We start from the raw sequence: 16,549 nt of genomic DNA, 5'->3' as shown, positions 1-16,549 counted from the left end.
TCTCAGACCAGTGAGTCATGAATCATCATCATCATCATCATTTAAGCTCTGATGTTTATTGTTCTCATTACGTATTAGCCTGCTTATTATTTAACTTTGTTTTTACGGACGCAACGATATCTTATCGGTATCGGGTCCCCATATGACTTAATTAAGTCATATTGGGATATCGGATAGGCCTATCGGACACGACGTCACCGATCCAAGTCACAGATAAAAAATAATAATAAAAAAGTCTCTGGCGTATAAATATGCAATATAATCACGCAATTGTAAGCCCATAACCAAACGTTTTAGCATATACAAATGTATATATCGGATCGGATCGAAATTGAAAAAAAAAAAAAAAACTATCTGTGCATACCTAGTGTTGTTATGAGCACACATTTTGTTATTGTCATATGGAAACCTTGTATGTCCAAAACTGCTTACTTTTCAGGAAATGGAAAAAGAACCTTCTAACAGATCCTATGTAGTTATTATTTAGTCACAAAGCTTTTATTAGTTAACTGTTTATTAAAGAAACAAAACACATAAAATACAGGGAAAATAGCAGATCTACCATCTCAGATCTGCTATTGTCGCTACATTTGCATAACAAGTTGAAATAGACATTGTGAGGACCATTTTCCTGGTTCTCACAAAAGAATACAAATAAAACAGTCATAAAATCACTGTCTTAGAATCTTGATTTCCTCAAAATTATCATAATACAAGCGTGTGTGTGTGTGTGTGTGTGTGTGTGTGTGTGTGTGTGCGTGTGCGTGTGTGTATGTGCGCGTGCGTGTGTGTGTGCGTGCAGATGAACAGGAGCAGTCAGGTAGTATTATCTATACTGTGGAGTTGAAACGCTACGGAGGTCCGTTAGGAATCACTATCTCAGGAACTGAGGAGCCGTTCGACCCCATCATCATCTCCTCCCTGAGCAGAGGAGGACTGGCTGAGAGGTACGCACGCATGCACACACACATACACATGCACGCACGCACGCACGCACGCACGCATGCATGCACGCACGCACACACACACACACACACACACACACACACACACACACACTCGCTCACTGGCTGGGTTATGTACTTGGAGATGTGTGAGCAACTGTTGTTCTATAAGCTATACTAGAACAGTGGTTCTCAAACTTTGAAATTTGAAGGTCTCCCCTTAACTTTGACAGTGTACAATAAATGGAACCAAATGGACCCATTGGAGAGTCCCTTGAATTTGAGAACCAGTGCACTAGGAGATTCATTCCTGTTTATTTGATTGTTGCGACCGAAGGTCGCATATACTCTGAAGAATCGTGTCGCTTGAGTGTCCGAAGCCTCGTGACCGTCCTTCCGAAGCCTCTGTGATGTCAGTGTGATGTCAGCGAGTTGTGACATCACTTCCTGTACAGGGCAGCTACACGAAATGTGGATAACACTATATATGGAGATAGTCCAGTCCATCATGTCATATGGGACTACCGTCATAGAAAGTAGCCATTGTTAGGCCGGAGTCAATGGCTGTCTGTCTGACTGCCAAGTCTGCCATTGACTTGCAGCGCATGAACGCCGCACTGGAGCGTGAAAACCAACAGGCCTGATGGAAAATGATACATGGCCGCAGGCTTTGTGACGTCCCACATCTTATGTGCTGGGCATACTACTAACCGACGCCAAGGACCTCCAGAGGCCATACAAAGAGTATCTAACCCGAGGCCCCTTACTAAGTAGCATACATTTACAACATACCTTCTCCAAAAACATCAATATTGAACTCCATATGTATATGGATACATACATGTATTTTTATTAATAAAGGATAAAATAAAACCAGTAAGACTCCCTAATCGGGAGATAAGCGACCGTTGGTCGCTTATCTCCACAAATATCACAACCTCCACCTCTCACGTCATACGGGTAGCCATAGTTACACCTGGAATGTTGAATCTCCATATATGGAGATAACCTACGCATCACACAAAGTCTGACCTCACCAGCCCATACTTGGGCATGGACGACTTATATCTCCATATACGGAGATGGCCATATATGGAGATACGATGACATCACAGAGTCCACAGCTGATGATGTGGCGTGATGTCATACAATACACAAACAAGCCCTATATAAAGGGGCAATTCTCACCAGGGAAGAGAGCATTGCCTGGAATGTTGAATCTCCATATATGGAGATAACCTACGCATCACACAAAGTCTGACCTCACCAGCCCATACTTGGGCATGGACGACTTATATCTCCATATACGGAGATGGCCATATATGGAGATACGATGACATCACAGAGTCCACAGCTGATGATGTGGCGTGATGTCATACAATAAACAAACAAGCCCTATATACTGATGCGATACGATGACATCACAGAGTCCACAGCTGATGATGTGGCGTGATGTCATACAATAAACAAACAAGCCCTATATACTGATGCGGAGATATGAGCAGGGCAAAGGTGTGACGTGTGACGTGTGACCGACCGACCGACCGACCGACCGACCGACGGACGGCCGGTGGAGGTTTTCATAGTAAACTGCTCCCTGACGGTCGCAATAAAAATGCCATAGATGGGCATTCCCAAAAGCAAAATCCCTTTATGCCCATATATGGGGATTTCTGATGTCATCAATCTCTGACCCTAACTAGCTCAAAAGCCTGCTTTACTCTGATTTACACCCTACCTTTCCAGATGATGACCTATTGGTTACACACTTATGTCCAAATATAGAAATCCCAAGGCATCAAACCTAAGCTTGGCTTTACTAATTAACATATGTTTCATGAACCCATATATGGAGATCCCTGTCCCAATGTTATCAATATTAAGGACATATCTGGAAATGCCCATATTTGGTAATGTCCACATATGGGCATGTTTTGACATAACATAGTCAGGGAACTCCATGTATGGGCATAACATTGATTCTGTGAGTGTGCCATGATTCTGTGAGTGTGCTGAGCTCCTAGGGTTGATACCCTCACAAAAACATGAACAAACTCCCCCCAGAATGACAACAACTAGAATCGTCAGAGAAACGCTGTGGTTGGCCAGATTGTCAAGAATTGGCGCGACCTCGCCCTTTAGGGCGAGGTTGCATGTCACCCTGAGGTCGCATTCCACCCTTGGGTGTCTTACTAGTAATTTGCTTGAACTTTCATTTGATCTTTCTTTATTAAAGTTTAGTTTGTCAAAATTATGTATTAAGTACATGTAATCTTTATTAGCACATGGGAAGCCAAGGTTTCTAACATTTCTAGCTGTTGCTGCTGCCGTCGTTCACTTACGCTTTAATTTTGAAGAGCCTCGGAAGCTTTGTGCGTGTGCACGTGAGTGTCCACTGACGATTGAGGAGGATAATCCATTTGTTTACAAACGCTCGCGAAACTAAAATCCAAACCGGGGCCGACCATCGCGGTAAAGTGTAGCCGTGAAAACAGACAGATTAATTATTACCATAATTGGTATTTGCTCATTTTGTAATCGTTTTTATTTTCAGGTTAAAGATAACGAAAGGATTAGGGTTAGTGTACCGTAAAAGTAGTACTATACAGTAAAAACAGTAAAGCAAGGCTAATACTTCAAATGCGATAAAATACAATACTCAACCTGTTTCCCACCTTGTTTATTTGTGTGTGTGCGCGTGTGTGTGTGCGTGGTTTGTGGTGTGTGTGTTTGTGCAGGACTGGGGCCATCCATGTAGGAGATCGCATTCTAGCGATCAACAGTAACAGTTTGAAGGGGAAACCACTGAGTGAAGCCATTCACCTGCTGCAGATGGCTGGAGAGACTGTGACGCTGAAGATCAAGAAGCAAGGAGAACGTAAGACACACACACACACACACACACACACACACACACACACACACACACACACACACACACACACGCTGTTCTCTACACCAGTGGTTCTCAACGTTTCAGGCTGCGACCCCCCAAATAATCATATTTGAACAGGGGACCCCCCCCCACACACACACACACACACACCCTGACGAGCACTAAGGTTTGAGGCATTACATTTTGTATAACAAGGTTCTATTGTGAAAATAGCAGGATTAGACAGGATTAGAGGCGTTGTGAGCATGTAGATCGGCAATTTTCACCATTTCTGCCTCTAATATTTGACAATTTGGCCAATGTTTAATTTGTCATTTCAGAGGTATTTTGATTGTCACTTTATGAATGTGCAGATACGCTCTATACACTTAAACTTTATGTTGGTTTGTTTACTGTTGAGTGAGAAAACAATGTTTCATATTAAGTTCTGGGGACCATCTGGGGACCCCCCAAAATAATTTGGGGTCCCGACCCACAGGTTGAGAACCACTGCTCTACACAGATTTTCAGTCAGAAGATAGTCGGCAGCTTTTTTTCCCTTTTTTTTCTTCTTGTGAATAAAATGTTAGTAGTAGCAGTATAAATGATTAAGCACACAAAAGTAATAAATTTTGTCAGAAGCAAAAGCTTACAATGTTGCTCTCGGCGGACAAATGGAAGTGCAAGGGAGCTACGATACAATAAAGTACAATACAATGCAATGCAATACACATATCCTGGTGGAAACCTTGTATGTCCAAAAGCGTTACTTTCCGGGCAATGGGAAAACATAATCTGTGTTCCAATGGATCCAATGCAGTTATCATTTAGTAACAAGCTCCTTTTAATCCTTTTCATTGGTTCAGTATTTTATAAAAGATTGGCTATTTTTGCGCTACACTGTAGTATGACGAGTAGGGCAGGGGTTTTCAATGTTTTCAAGCCAAGGGCCCCTTAATTGAGAGAGAGGTGAAGCAGGGACCCCCGCAACCTGTTCATAGATTCCATATAGTTTGAACGTTTGACGGCACAATCATCAGTGTATGTTGGATTCATGTCAATTTGTGTTTTCAGATGGGTATTTAACCACTTGAACCGTCAATGCTTAACTTGACATTTCACTCTGTACTTAGTCTGCTCATTTTCCCCTCCGCGCCAAACGTCTTTGCCGAAAATAGACGATCTACAAGCTCACAACGCCTCGCGCTGTGAGGCGGTGTGAGCTTGTAGATCGGCTATTTTTGGCTAAATTCTCCTCTATCACACAAAGACTTGGAGGACCCCCTGTAGTAAACTCCGCGGACCCCCTGTTGAAGACCTCTGGAGTAGGGCATTAGTGTACAGGGATAAAACATTACGAGGTAGGAGGTTTCTGCCCGACAGCGGTGAATAGCTTGTGAAGGCTGGTACCTTCTAAAGCTGCTGAAGTCACCATCTCTGCTCTGTGCTACACGTTGCCATGACTACCGGCCTTGTTCATGGCTATTGTGAGATTGGCAAAGGGAATTGACCTGATTTACGTGTTAGACACACACACACACACACACACACACACACACACACACACACACACACACACACACACACACACACACACACACACACACACACACACACACACAGTGCTCGTTTCACTCCACTCTGCTGCAATAATGAACAAAATACAGTAGTATTGTCAGTCAGAGGAAGTAGCAGCTGGATGCACAATAGTTGATGTCCATTATGTGCATATGATTGGCCAAGTGTGTCAACCGCACCATTTTTACAATAACAATGAGGTGAAAGTATATGTCTGTGAGTGTCTAGTTATAGGCCTAGTGGCCTAGTTATCCCATTTAACCACTTAACGTAAACCCTATTGGATTTGTGGTTCACCATTTTTGGGTGTATTACGTTAGCACTTCTCTGATTGGTTGTAGGTCTAACCAATATAGTTTGTTTCAATCTTTTTGTAACCACCCATTAAAAAAAATTATGATTGATTTTTTTTTTTATATATTAACCACTTGAACCCTAGTGTCCATATTCTGAGAACTTACTGTACAAGTTTGTAGATTCTGCGAATCTACAAGCTCACAACGCCTCGCGCTGCGAGGCGTTGTGAGCTTGTAGATCAGCTATATTCGCCAAAGAGGTTTGGTGTAAAGGGGGAAAAAGAGCACACTAAGTACAGAGTGAAAGGTCAAGTTTATTATGTATTGACGGTTCAAGTGGTTAAATATCTGAAAACAAAAATTGACATGAATCCAAAATACACTGATGATTGTGCTGGCAAATGATGAAACTATATGGAATCTATGAAGAGGTTGTGGGGGTCCCTGCTTCATCTCTCTCTCAGAGCTAAGGGGTCCTTGGCCTGAAAACGTTGAAGACCCCTGGTTTAAGATCTAACCACAGACCTTTACCCAGGCTCCCCCTGGTGGCGGATGTAACTCATTGCCACCATCTTCACGTCAATGTTTCATCTCTCTCTCTCTACAGTGTCCAGCCCCAAGGCCTGTGTGATTGGCTCAGGGGTGGGTGTGGGGGCGGGTCTAGGCCTGGAGAACGAGGAAGGAGAGGAGGAGCCTGTCATCATGGTTGCACCGCCCCAGCGAGCGTTCAGCACCTTGCCGTCTGTGGACAGTGCGGTGGAATCCTGGGATGGATCCAACGTAGACAGCAGCTACACACCTGGTACTGTGTGTGTGTGTGCGTGTGCGTGTGCGTGTGTGTGGACATGTGGAAGCATCCTCCTGGATCACTCTATAGCAGTGGTTCTCAACCTGTGGGTCGGGACCCCCATGTACAACACCGTAAAGTTTGTGTATTTAGGGTATCTGCACATCTCTGAAGTGACAATTTAATTACTTTTAAATAATTAAACATTGGCCAAATTGTCAAATATTAGAGGGAGAAATTGAGAAAATAGCATTTGCGAGACGTTGTGAGCATGTAGATCTGCTATTTTCACAATAGAACCGTGTTATACAAAATGTAATGCCTCAACTCTTAGTGCTCATCAGGGTGGGGGGGTCCCCATGTAAAATATGATTATTTTGGGGGGTCCCGGCCTGAAAAGGTTGAGAACCACTTCTCTAGTTTTTTGTTAAATGCCTACATAGAATTGATCCCCGGCGTTGTTAGCCTGGGAGATAGAAGAACTACAGTTCTTAAAGAATCTGAGAACTGTAGTATGATCAACCTTCTTGACATTAGTGAGGACTCGAGAAGCAGCATCATTATCTGATTACAATTTACAATTTAGGCATTTAGCAGACGCTCTTAATCCAGAGCAACTTACAGTAAGCAAGGTAATACATCAATACAATAAGCAAGGTAATACATCAATACATCAACATTAGTTGCATTGTGTCTACAGTCATGTCATCAAAATGAATCTGTCCTATTTAGCGCCACCATCAGGCTGATTCTTTCAAACACATTTTTGGACACTGCTCCTACAGATTTTGCTCTAAAATCACGCAAAGTGGTACACAGTATGTCTAGAGTCATGTCATCAACATGGATCTGTCCCATTTAGCGCCACCATCAGGCCGATTTTTACCTGTGACCTGATGGTCGTTTATCTCCCGATTAGGGAGCTTTACTGGTCTATCTATCGTATATATCTAAACCAGTGTTGCATTGGTGATTTTGTCTTTTGTGGGACGCTATTTTAATGACGTCACACGCACCTCGTTTAACACCTAACACAGGATTTAACAGGTCACACAATGGACCATTGATATGCATCCAGGCTCATTCCTAGTTAATTCACGCTGGTGTGACAGCTTTTGTAAACTTTGTTTAGAGGTGTGAACTTAATTATTTTTGATTGATGCATGTGTGTGCGCGTGCTCCTGAAATATCTTTTGGCAGATGCCCGTGGTACTGCGTGCAATGAGCAATGCAACATTGATCTAAACAACTAACCAACTGAAAAACTGTGTGTGTGTGTCTGTTTGTCTGTCTGTAGCTCCTCTGTTCCAGTCCTCTCCTTATAGTTTCCATGGTTGGCGTAATGCCAAGACCACCAACAGCCAATCACCTTCCTCCGTCACCCGCCAGAGGACCAATCCACTGTCAGATCTCGGCCTGAGTGACGATGAATGGGACCGCCCACCTCTCAGCGGGTAAGCTAGTGCGTTATAGTAAAGCAGATTATAGAAATATACATTTATATTATAACTGAAATATCTTTTAAACCAAAATTATAATGAAATGTTAATGCCATTCCACTGAGAGTCAAACTTAAATGTGATTTGTTTTTGAGGCGGTTTGTACTGTGCGTTTATATCACACACAAGTGTTCCCATGCATTCACAGCAGTCTGTCCAGACTATGAGTGCACGTGAATGTGATAGAAACAAGCAGTAACAACTTTCTCTTTTTGGACCTCTCTCCTGATTAGATAAAATTGGTAATCCCGTACTGAAAATGCATTTTCTGTTTACTAAATGCTGGAGAGCCGGGGAGACCCATGTTACTGAACAACTCTATGATTTACTTAGTTTAACAAAGAAATATATCGCTTACTTCAATCTTTGATTGAGCCCTGGCCTGTGACCTACAGTATGAACCTACTCTAGTCTAGACAGACACACACACACACACACACACACACACACACACACACACACACACACACACACACACACACACACACACACACATCGAATCCGATGACGACAACTCGTACTTCTTTCCTTTAACGTTGTGTTCTTTGATGGCTGAACAGTCCCATCCTGGAAGCACAAGTATTATTGCAGGTGGGGCATGTGTAGGTGCTGCGTTATTTGGAATTGCACATGAGTTCTGGGCGGAGCCGTTTGATTATTGTCCACGACATTGCAAGCGGCACGAAGGCCAGCGGACCTTGGTCCTGCTCTTCGCGCCCGAGCGCCGCAGGCGCGAGTGCCCGCGAAGAGCGGGCCAGGGCCAGTTACGAAGCCGTGGTGAATGCAATCGTTATATTTATGCCCAGGCCGTAAGGCCTGGGCAAGCCCACGATAAACGCATTCTATTCACCTCGCACCTCCGTGCGGTCCAAGCGGACAAAAAGGAGCGCTCCCTAGCGCCAGTTCAGCCAATCAAAAGCTTCCATGGGCGGGGTTTGCCCAGAACTCATGTGCAATTCCAAATGTCATCCATGTGTATGTAGGTGCTTTAGTGTTGATGGTGTCCTTGTGTAAGTGGTAACGTGGCTGTCGTCTATGTGTGCGTGGTAGTGGTGGTAGTGACATGATCCATAGATGTGTTTCTCCTGGGTAGCTGCTGCTGTCTCCTGGCTTTCCTCTCCTCCAGTCTGTGAGTGTCATCTATGCCAGGGGTCTTCAACGTTTTCAGGCCAAGGACCCCTTAGCTGAGAAGGAGAAAGCGGGGACCCCCCCACTACATATTGTACAAAATAGTGTTGCAGGTTTTCATCGACTTGTTTGACAGCACTGTAGGCCTATATGTTATTTACATGTACAGCTTTATATGTAGAGCAGAGACCCGACAATGCCTCACTCAGAGCAAGCAACTTTTGTGACAGCGGCAATGAAAAAACTACCTACGTTTTCTGAAAAAAGTAAAATATTATTCTAGAATTACAAAAACAAATATGTTCCTACATACTGTACATGTACCGTACTACACTAAAATGTGTTCCCGGCCTGAATGGGTTAACTGGAAGAAACGTCAGGCAGACCCAGGCTCTATGTGGGTTGGGTGGCCATCTGCCTCGACCGTGTCCGGGGGAAAGAAAGAGAGAGAAAGAGAGACAGAGAGAGAGATACAAGCAAATACCAGTTGTAGCAATTAACAATAATGATAAATTATATAATAATAATAATAAATATAATAGCCGCCTGTTCTGAGTATTACCAAGCAAGAGGATCTTGTCACTCTTGGGGATCCAGGGGGATCAAAGGATAACCTTTGACTGATAGAAGCAGTCCTTGGCCTCATTCTCAAATGACATAGTTGCTGCAAGCACTGGAAACTGTAGCAAAGTGCTTCTTGGTTTGGGGGATACAGACCCCGACTTTCACTCACTGTATGTCACCAGGTGTTTCAGTCCAGCTGGGTAGAGGTGGGTAGCCTTTCCAGAAGGAGGTGTAGCCTGTTCCTTACTACAGGAACCTGGTCTTGCTGAATGTTGATGTTTTATCACCTCAGCTCAGCAGCAGCCAGAGCCGTTCTCCGATGGAATCTCTCAGGGTTGCCAGAAGAGACCAGGAGGGTTATCACATTCCAATTTTAGCTTTATTGCCTTCGTATTTCATCCGTAGTATAGAATGTCCTGATAGGTGTGGGAACTTATCCAAGAAGGTTTTGAGGCCACCTTTTGAGACCCTCCCCCTCCTCTCTCTCACACAAACAAGCACGCACGCGCACGCACACACACACACACACACACACACACACACACACACACACACACACACACACACACACACACACACACACACACACACATACTCTCTCTCTCTTCCGGTGATCTGTTGCAGTCTCTAAATAGGGCTGCTCAGTCACACAGGGCTGCCAAGAGCAGCCTCCACTCAGTACCAGCTCCAAGTATCCATACATGCTCAAGTGAGCAAAGGTTGACGAGTACTGTAAGCAGAAATAGGTTGGAGATTCATCAACCAATCAATTTGAGTGTCATTAACGTATTGGTCTTTATGATATTAATGAGGACCATACAGTATTCGAAGAAAAATCTCTTTGAAGAACAATTCTCCTTATAACATTATGTTCGTGAACACCAGCAGATGATCAGTGCTCACATATATTATTGCAGATCAGTGCTCACATATATTATTGCAATGACAAAAACCCATACAAAGACCACTTTTTTTGTATTATTCCAAATAGCATTACTTAAGAATAACAGAACACAATTTATTCTACAGACATAAAAGCACTCACAACTCCACACATGCTCTCCATTGCAGTCTGTGTCGTCTCCCTGATCCCACAGCGCACTGTTTAGTATCTGTAATCTCTTCTCTGATTGGCTGTTTGTGTGTGACCTCCGACCTCTGTGGCCCAACAGATTCAACGTAGGGCATGATGGGACAGAGCCTGACCAGGAGGAGACGTTCTGGTCTCAAGCCCTGGAGGACTTGGAGACGTGCGGCCAGAGTGGAATACTGCGAGAACTAGAGGTATTCTTCTTGTTCAATAAGACCTGAGGCTGATTCTACTGAATACATTTTAAGATTTTATTGATTACTTTTAAAGCACAGAATGGGCTGGCACCTCAGTACGTCTCTGACCTCTTACAGGATTACATCCCTCCTAGGGCCTTAAGATCTGCAACTCAGAAGAAAACGTATAGTCCCAAAGACAAAGTTGAAAACTAGAGGGGACTGCGCCTTCTCGGCTGTAGCCCCTAAATTAAGAACGAGCTACCTTTTCATATTAAAACGGCCCCTACCCTAACTTTTAAATGCCGCCTTCCCATTTTTATACTTTGGCTTTCTCCTGCTGATAACAGATCTTTTACTACTGCTTTTATTTACTTTTATGGGTTTTATTGAATTTTTATTCTTTTATTTTATCTTGCATTATTTTAGAACAATGTGTCCTGCTGATAGCTGATGTTTTTACTGCAGCTTTTATTTACTTTTTATGGGTTTTAATTAATTTTATTATTTTATTTGATCAAAATGTTTACTATTTACTGATTACTTTTCTTGATTGTTTTTATGTACCTTTTATTGCGCAGCACTTTGGAAACCCTGTGTTTGTAAAATGTGCTATATAAACAAATTGGATACAGGCCTTTGCACACAGGGTCCGATGATTTTACGCACGGGAAAAACTGACAATAAATGAACACATGGCGTCTCTATGACCCCATGCACACGGGTCAGAATTGGTCCAGATTCTGACAAGATTGTCAGTTTCCGCACAGAAAATCAGACCCTGTGTGCAAAGGCCATAAAAATGTCTGCTAAATCGGTAGTTCTTTTACTTTCAACATCAAAAATGTTCAAAAATAGTAGGTGTACAAGCTCAATACAGCAATGAATTGATATAAAAAAGATGTACTTTGTAATTTGCACTTATGAAGTTGTTTCTTTGAATACAATGCTTGTGTTAGGAGCACTCTCAGCCTTAAGACACAGAGACATGGTCATAGTGACCAACACAAGTGTAAAACCGTCATTTCAGATCTTGGCTATTGCAATATATATCAGATATTAGACTAGCTCACAGCTCGACACAGTGTACATTTGTGTGTTCATTGTTGTGTTTCCTCTGGGTGAAAAGCAGGCAGAGGGAGTTGTGGGTAATGTAGTCCTAATTACTGCATTGGGCGTTGTAATTACTGCAAAATCAACTGTTTCCCGCCTTGCAGACAGTTCAGTTGTCATGGAAACGTAACGTGGTCATGACCGCTTCTCTTCCAGGAGGAGTCAGGGCTGGACACAGACATCCATGTAATCTACTCCTCTCCTCTCCTCTCCTCTCCTCTCCTCACCTCACCTCACCTCTCCTCTCCTCTCCTCTCCTCTCCTCTCCTGTCCTCCCCTCCCCTCCCCTCCCCTCTCCGTAGTTAGAGTTGTGTAAAGCATGACAGAGAAGCACTGCAGTGCCCGATGGGTTGTCTGTTCAACTGACGAGCAAACTGATGGAATGGCTCTGTTGAATTCTTGGATTTGACTGGCTGAGACTTGGGCATGCCACGCCCACAGTGATCATGACGACTGACTTGATTGGCTTATACTGGATCGGAGTTTTTTTTGCTGTGTGTCCGTTTTGAAGCTGGCCATAGGTGCTCACTAGGACCTAGTCTCTCCAGCCAGACTGATGACTCACTCGCTGTGTTAATTGCGACCGTAGGTCGCACTTACTACAGAAAGCTCCACCAGGTGTCCGTGCGTCAGTCAGTCAGTCAGTCAGTCAGTCCGTCCGTCACACGTCAGACGTCACACTTTTGCCCTGCTCATATCTCCGCAACCGTTGCCCCGATCCATGCCAGATTTTGCACACACACTCCTTACCTGCCAAACTACAACCTCCAAGGACCCCCGGAGTTCCAGGGACCCCCAGGTCCCTGGGGGACCCCCAGGTGTAAAAAAAATACCAAATGTGCAAAAATGACCAAATGACCACCCCCACGGGGCTGCTCACGGGGAATTCCCGGGGACCACCCACTCCTGCTACTCCAGAACGGATGCAAAAGTGGTGGCGCCCCCAGCTCACATAAAATGCCCTAACTCGGCCTAGGAGCGTCCGGGAGAGCCGGGGCCGGTACCTATTCGTCCGCCAAGGCAACGCGGAGACCCCACCCCTCATTTCTCACATGGCCCTCTTCTAGCGAGACCTACGGTCGCTTATCTCCCGATTAGGGAGTCTTACTGGTGTAAATCAAATTATTGGAAGCATACTACAGTATAGCTTACTACCATATAGCTTGCTGCTTTTCAGAAATGGACATTCTAAAATATATTTTAAAGACTGTTTAACGGAAATGACGAACAGACGATGGCTTCCGAGGGGGGTGTAGTTCCAGAATCTACATAGCATTCAGAGAATAGTAGTCATACTATTATGAGACTAACAGGCTGATTGGCTTACTGGATTGGAGTTCTTTTGCTGTGTGACCGTTTAAAAACTGTGACTAAAAAGGGGGAAGAAAAAACAACAACAACTGTGAAGTTGACTTCCTGTGTGTGTGTGTGTGTGTGTGTGTGTGTGTGTGTGTGTGTGTGTGTGTGTGTGTGTGTGTGTGTGTGTGTGTGTGTGTGTGTGTGTGTGTGTGTGTGTGTGTGTGTGTGTGTGTGTGTGTGTGTGTGTGTGTGTGTGTTGGTAGGCAACCATCATGTCAGGCTCTAGCCTCAGTTTGAACCACGAGCCTTCACCTCTGAGAACCACCCTGGGAAGACAGGCCAGCTTCCAGGAACCCAGCTCATCTCGACCGCAGGTACCTGTGACCTTTCACCTTTCATCTGTTACCTCACTGGTTAAATAATGAGAATATGGGTGGATGGTCTGGGTGGGCTAACATTGCAAACCACTAGAGAATGATCAGCGCCAAATTCCTTGTGCACACTCACTGCCAGCAGGCCAAGGAAGTAAATCCCGGGATATTTTTCACATTATTGTAAAAACACAATTCTGTGTGAAGATTTTTCACATCTCAGATTAGCTCTGGTCCAGAGCATCAGCTGTACTGACGCTCTGACAGACCCGTCGCTAAATGACTAAACCGGGATTTCTCAGCCCCTACGAGCGCTCAACTTAAGTCAAATTAAACTAAACTACTTCACTGTTCACCAAACCAAAGGTAGTTTTGCGTTGTTGAAAGTGTATTCTCTGCGGTGGGAAACCTCTCAGCACCCCACACACTCTGTAAAATACATTATTTTTATCACGAAATAAAACACATCCAACTCGACCGCTGCTTATTTCCGGGTTGTGAACCGTTGTGTCTGCTGGGTGGCTCGAGGTGGGTGCGTTTTATTTCTGTAGTAAATAAAACGCTGTAGTAGTATGTAGTACTGTAATTTCTGAAGAAAAAAATAAATAAAAATTGATGAACATGGGAAGGTACTGACAGCAGATGCGTGCGGTGTACACACATACACTCATTGATTTTATGGCAACATTCTGAAATGTGATAGACTCTGCTTCAGCTCCTCATTTGCAGAGAATGAAACAACACATTATTACCAGAGCTGAAGGTGAATTGGTGTTAACTCATTGAGTGCCACCCCTTTCACCACTAGAGGGCGCCCAGTGGCCATAGAAAATCCCATAGAGATATGCTGGTATATGCAGAAGCCCTGCAGCCATGACTTGCCTGAACACTTAACTTTGTGCATGTACAGGAAGAGGATGAAGTTAGCTTGAAGTTAGCTATTGGCTACCAAGCATTTTAGAAGCCTTATTTTCGTCAACTTAGCCATGATTAAACCTTGCACACCTCATGCATGGGAAAAAAACAGAGAAGAATGAGCTCTAAAAAATCCAATGCAATCCTGGATTGCATTGAAGTGGATTTGTGCAGTTTGTTCACAGCTTTCAAACAAAAAAATCCGATTGGAAATCCGTTCAGGCATTCTTGAGATAATCGCCATTATGTTTTACATGTTATGTAAACAAACATGGCTGCCCTGTATGTTAGATGGGGTTGTATGGGGGTGGAACATGCAAAATCGCGATTGAAATCATGTTCACTAGATTTGATGGGGTCCAAAAAAAAAAAAAAAAAAATCATTTTTTTTTTTTTTTTTTTTTTTAACACCTTCTAAGCCTGGCCGCACTCCCTCGGACTTCCTACTGGGTCCCCTCAGCCAATCGTCTATTCCCGTACTTCGCCGTAATTTATGAAATTAATCATAATTTTTTGAAAAATACAGTCGCAGGTCGTGCTCTGTCTCTTTAAGAGACGTTGTGCAATCGGATCACGTCAGAAACGTGATGACGTCATCGGCTGGCTCTGCCACTGGCTCCACGAGCGGCCATTACGTTCCCCTTCACTGTGTGTGCTGCAGCCTGGTTTAGCCCATCCCCCCTAGTATACCGACCAGACGACAGGCGAAATCAAGGCTTCGGAATGAGTGGAATACATGGAATTAGATCGATGTGTGTGCGACGAGGACGTAATGTACTTTCGAACGCTGTTTTTTCTCGCGGATTACCCCATCTCGCTCCATGCAAATGAACGGCAGAAATACAGCCAGCAGCAGCTTCTAAGTAAGTGGCCGCCCAAACACATAGTGTGTGCACGTCCTGCTGGCTTGCACTGAACGACCCGCGCGCGTTGTTTATCATTTGGTGTGTTTGTTTTTTAAAATATGTTTATAAATAAAACGCTGATTGCACGGCAGTACCGGGGTTCAGGGGGTTCTGCCGCGGCTTATCCCGAACATGTTCGGGATAGGCACTCTGGTATGCGATAATATATCCCGAACTAATTCGGGATAGGCACTCAATGAGTTAATATGTCCTGACCATGGCATTAGGGGAGTGGGGGCTTTTAAATTAAAACAAATTTACTTGTGTTTCTCACCTTTTTCTTTTTATACTTGACCCTTTGATATTGACAGTGACCCCATAAAGAAACAGTTATAAGTAATAAGTACTAGTAAGACGCCTCAGGGTGACATGGGCGAGGTTGCGCCAATTCTTGGCCATCTGGCCAGTGATGTATATAGGACCAGTTACCCATATATGGAGACCCCCTGGTACCCATATATGGAGATCCATGTAGGCCTACTGTATATGAAGATATGCTGTGAGAGCCCAAACATGCTTACTCAGTTATTCGTTATGTGAAAGTCCTATGATGTCTATGACATCTGACATCATACCCTTTTATGCCCATACATGGAGATCCCTGTCTGTAGAACCAGCCACACAGATATGGGCTGTCATGGCCATCTGTCTTGGCCATATGGATTCTGTTAATGTGGTACGTGGCCGATGTGGCGTCCATATATGGGCATTCTCATATGAAGTTAGATATGGGCTTAATATTGATGACATCAGGGAACTCCATACATGGGCATAAAAGGGATTCTCTTAGTGTGCAATCACAGTGAAGCCAGAGCGTGATGTCAGAGCGGCAAACCCATTCTGTTAACAGTGGTTCCTCTGACATCACAGCAAACCCATAGACCTGTGATGTCACAGTGATGTGTCAGAGTGATGTGTAGGCGTGACCTACAGAGATATGCGGATACGTGGACAAGATGTGCCGGTTTTCATAGTTAACTGCGACCTATGGTCGCAAATACATTAGTTG

The 16,549-nt window shown here is 44.0% G+C and overlaps 1 protein-coding gene across 1 annotated transcript in view; it reads left to right on the top strand.

The window, feature by feature from the left end:
• The window catches only part of grip1 (glutamate receptor interacting protein 1), a gene marked incomplete at its 5' end in the record, with an annotated part of 65,561 nt that overhangs the window by 45,622 nt on the left and 3,390 nt on the right, over nucleotides 1–16,549 (top strand). The window contains 6 exons of the mRNA XM_080754598.1: nucleotides 803–947; nucleotides 3,683–3,822; nucleotides 6,301–6,495; nucleotides 7,778–7,934; nucleotides 10,844–10,955; nucleotides 13,613–13,723. Coding sequence (XP_080610724.1) covers nucleotides 803–947; nucleotides 3,683–3,822; nucleotides 6,301–6,495; nucleotides 7,778–7,934; nucleotides 10,844–10,955; nucleotides 13,613–13,723 — 860 coding nt within the window. The remainder of the gene's footprint in view (nucleotides 1–802; nucleotides 948–3,682; nucleotides 3,823–6,300; nucleotides 6,496–7,777; nucleotides 7,935–10,843; nucleotides 10,956–13,612; nucleotides 13,724–16,549) is intronic.

Source organism: Nannobrachium achirus (assembly GCF_963921795.1).
Source record: "Nannobrachium achirus genome assembly, chromosome: 23".
In the NCBI taxonomy this organism is placed as follows: Eukaryota; Metazoa; Chordata; class Actinopteri; order Myctophiformes; family Myctophidae; genus Nannobrachium; species Nannobrachium achirus.
Note: the sequence above shows the minus strand (reverse complement) of the source record. Positions and strands in the feature narration are given on the sequence as shown.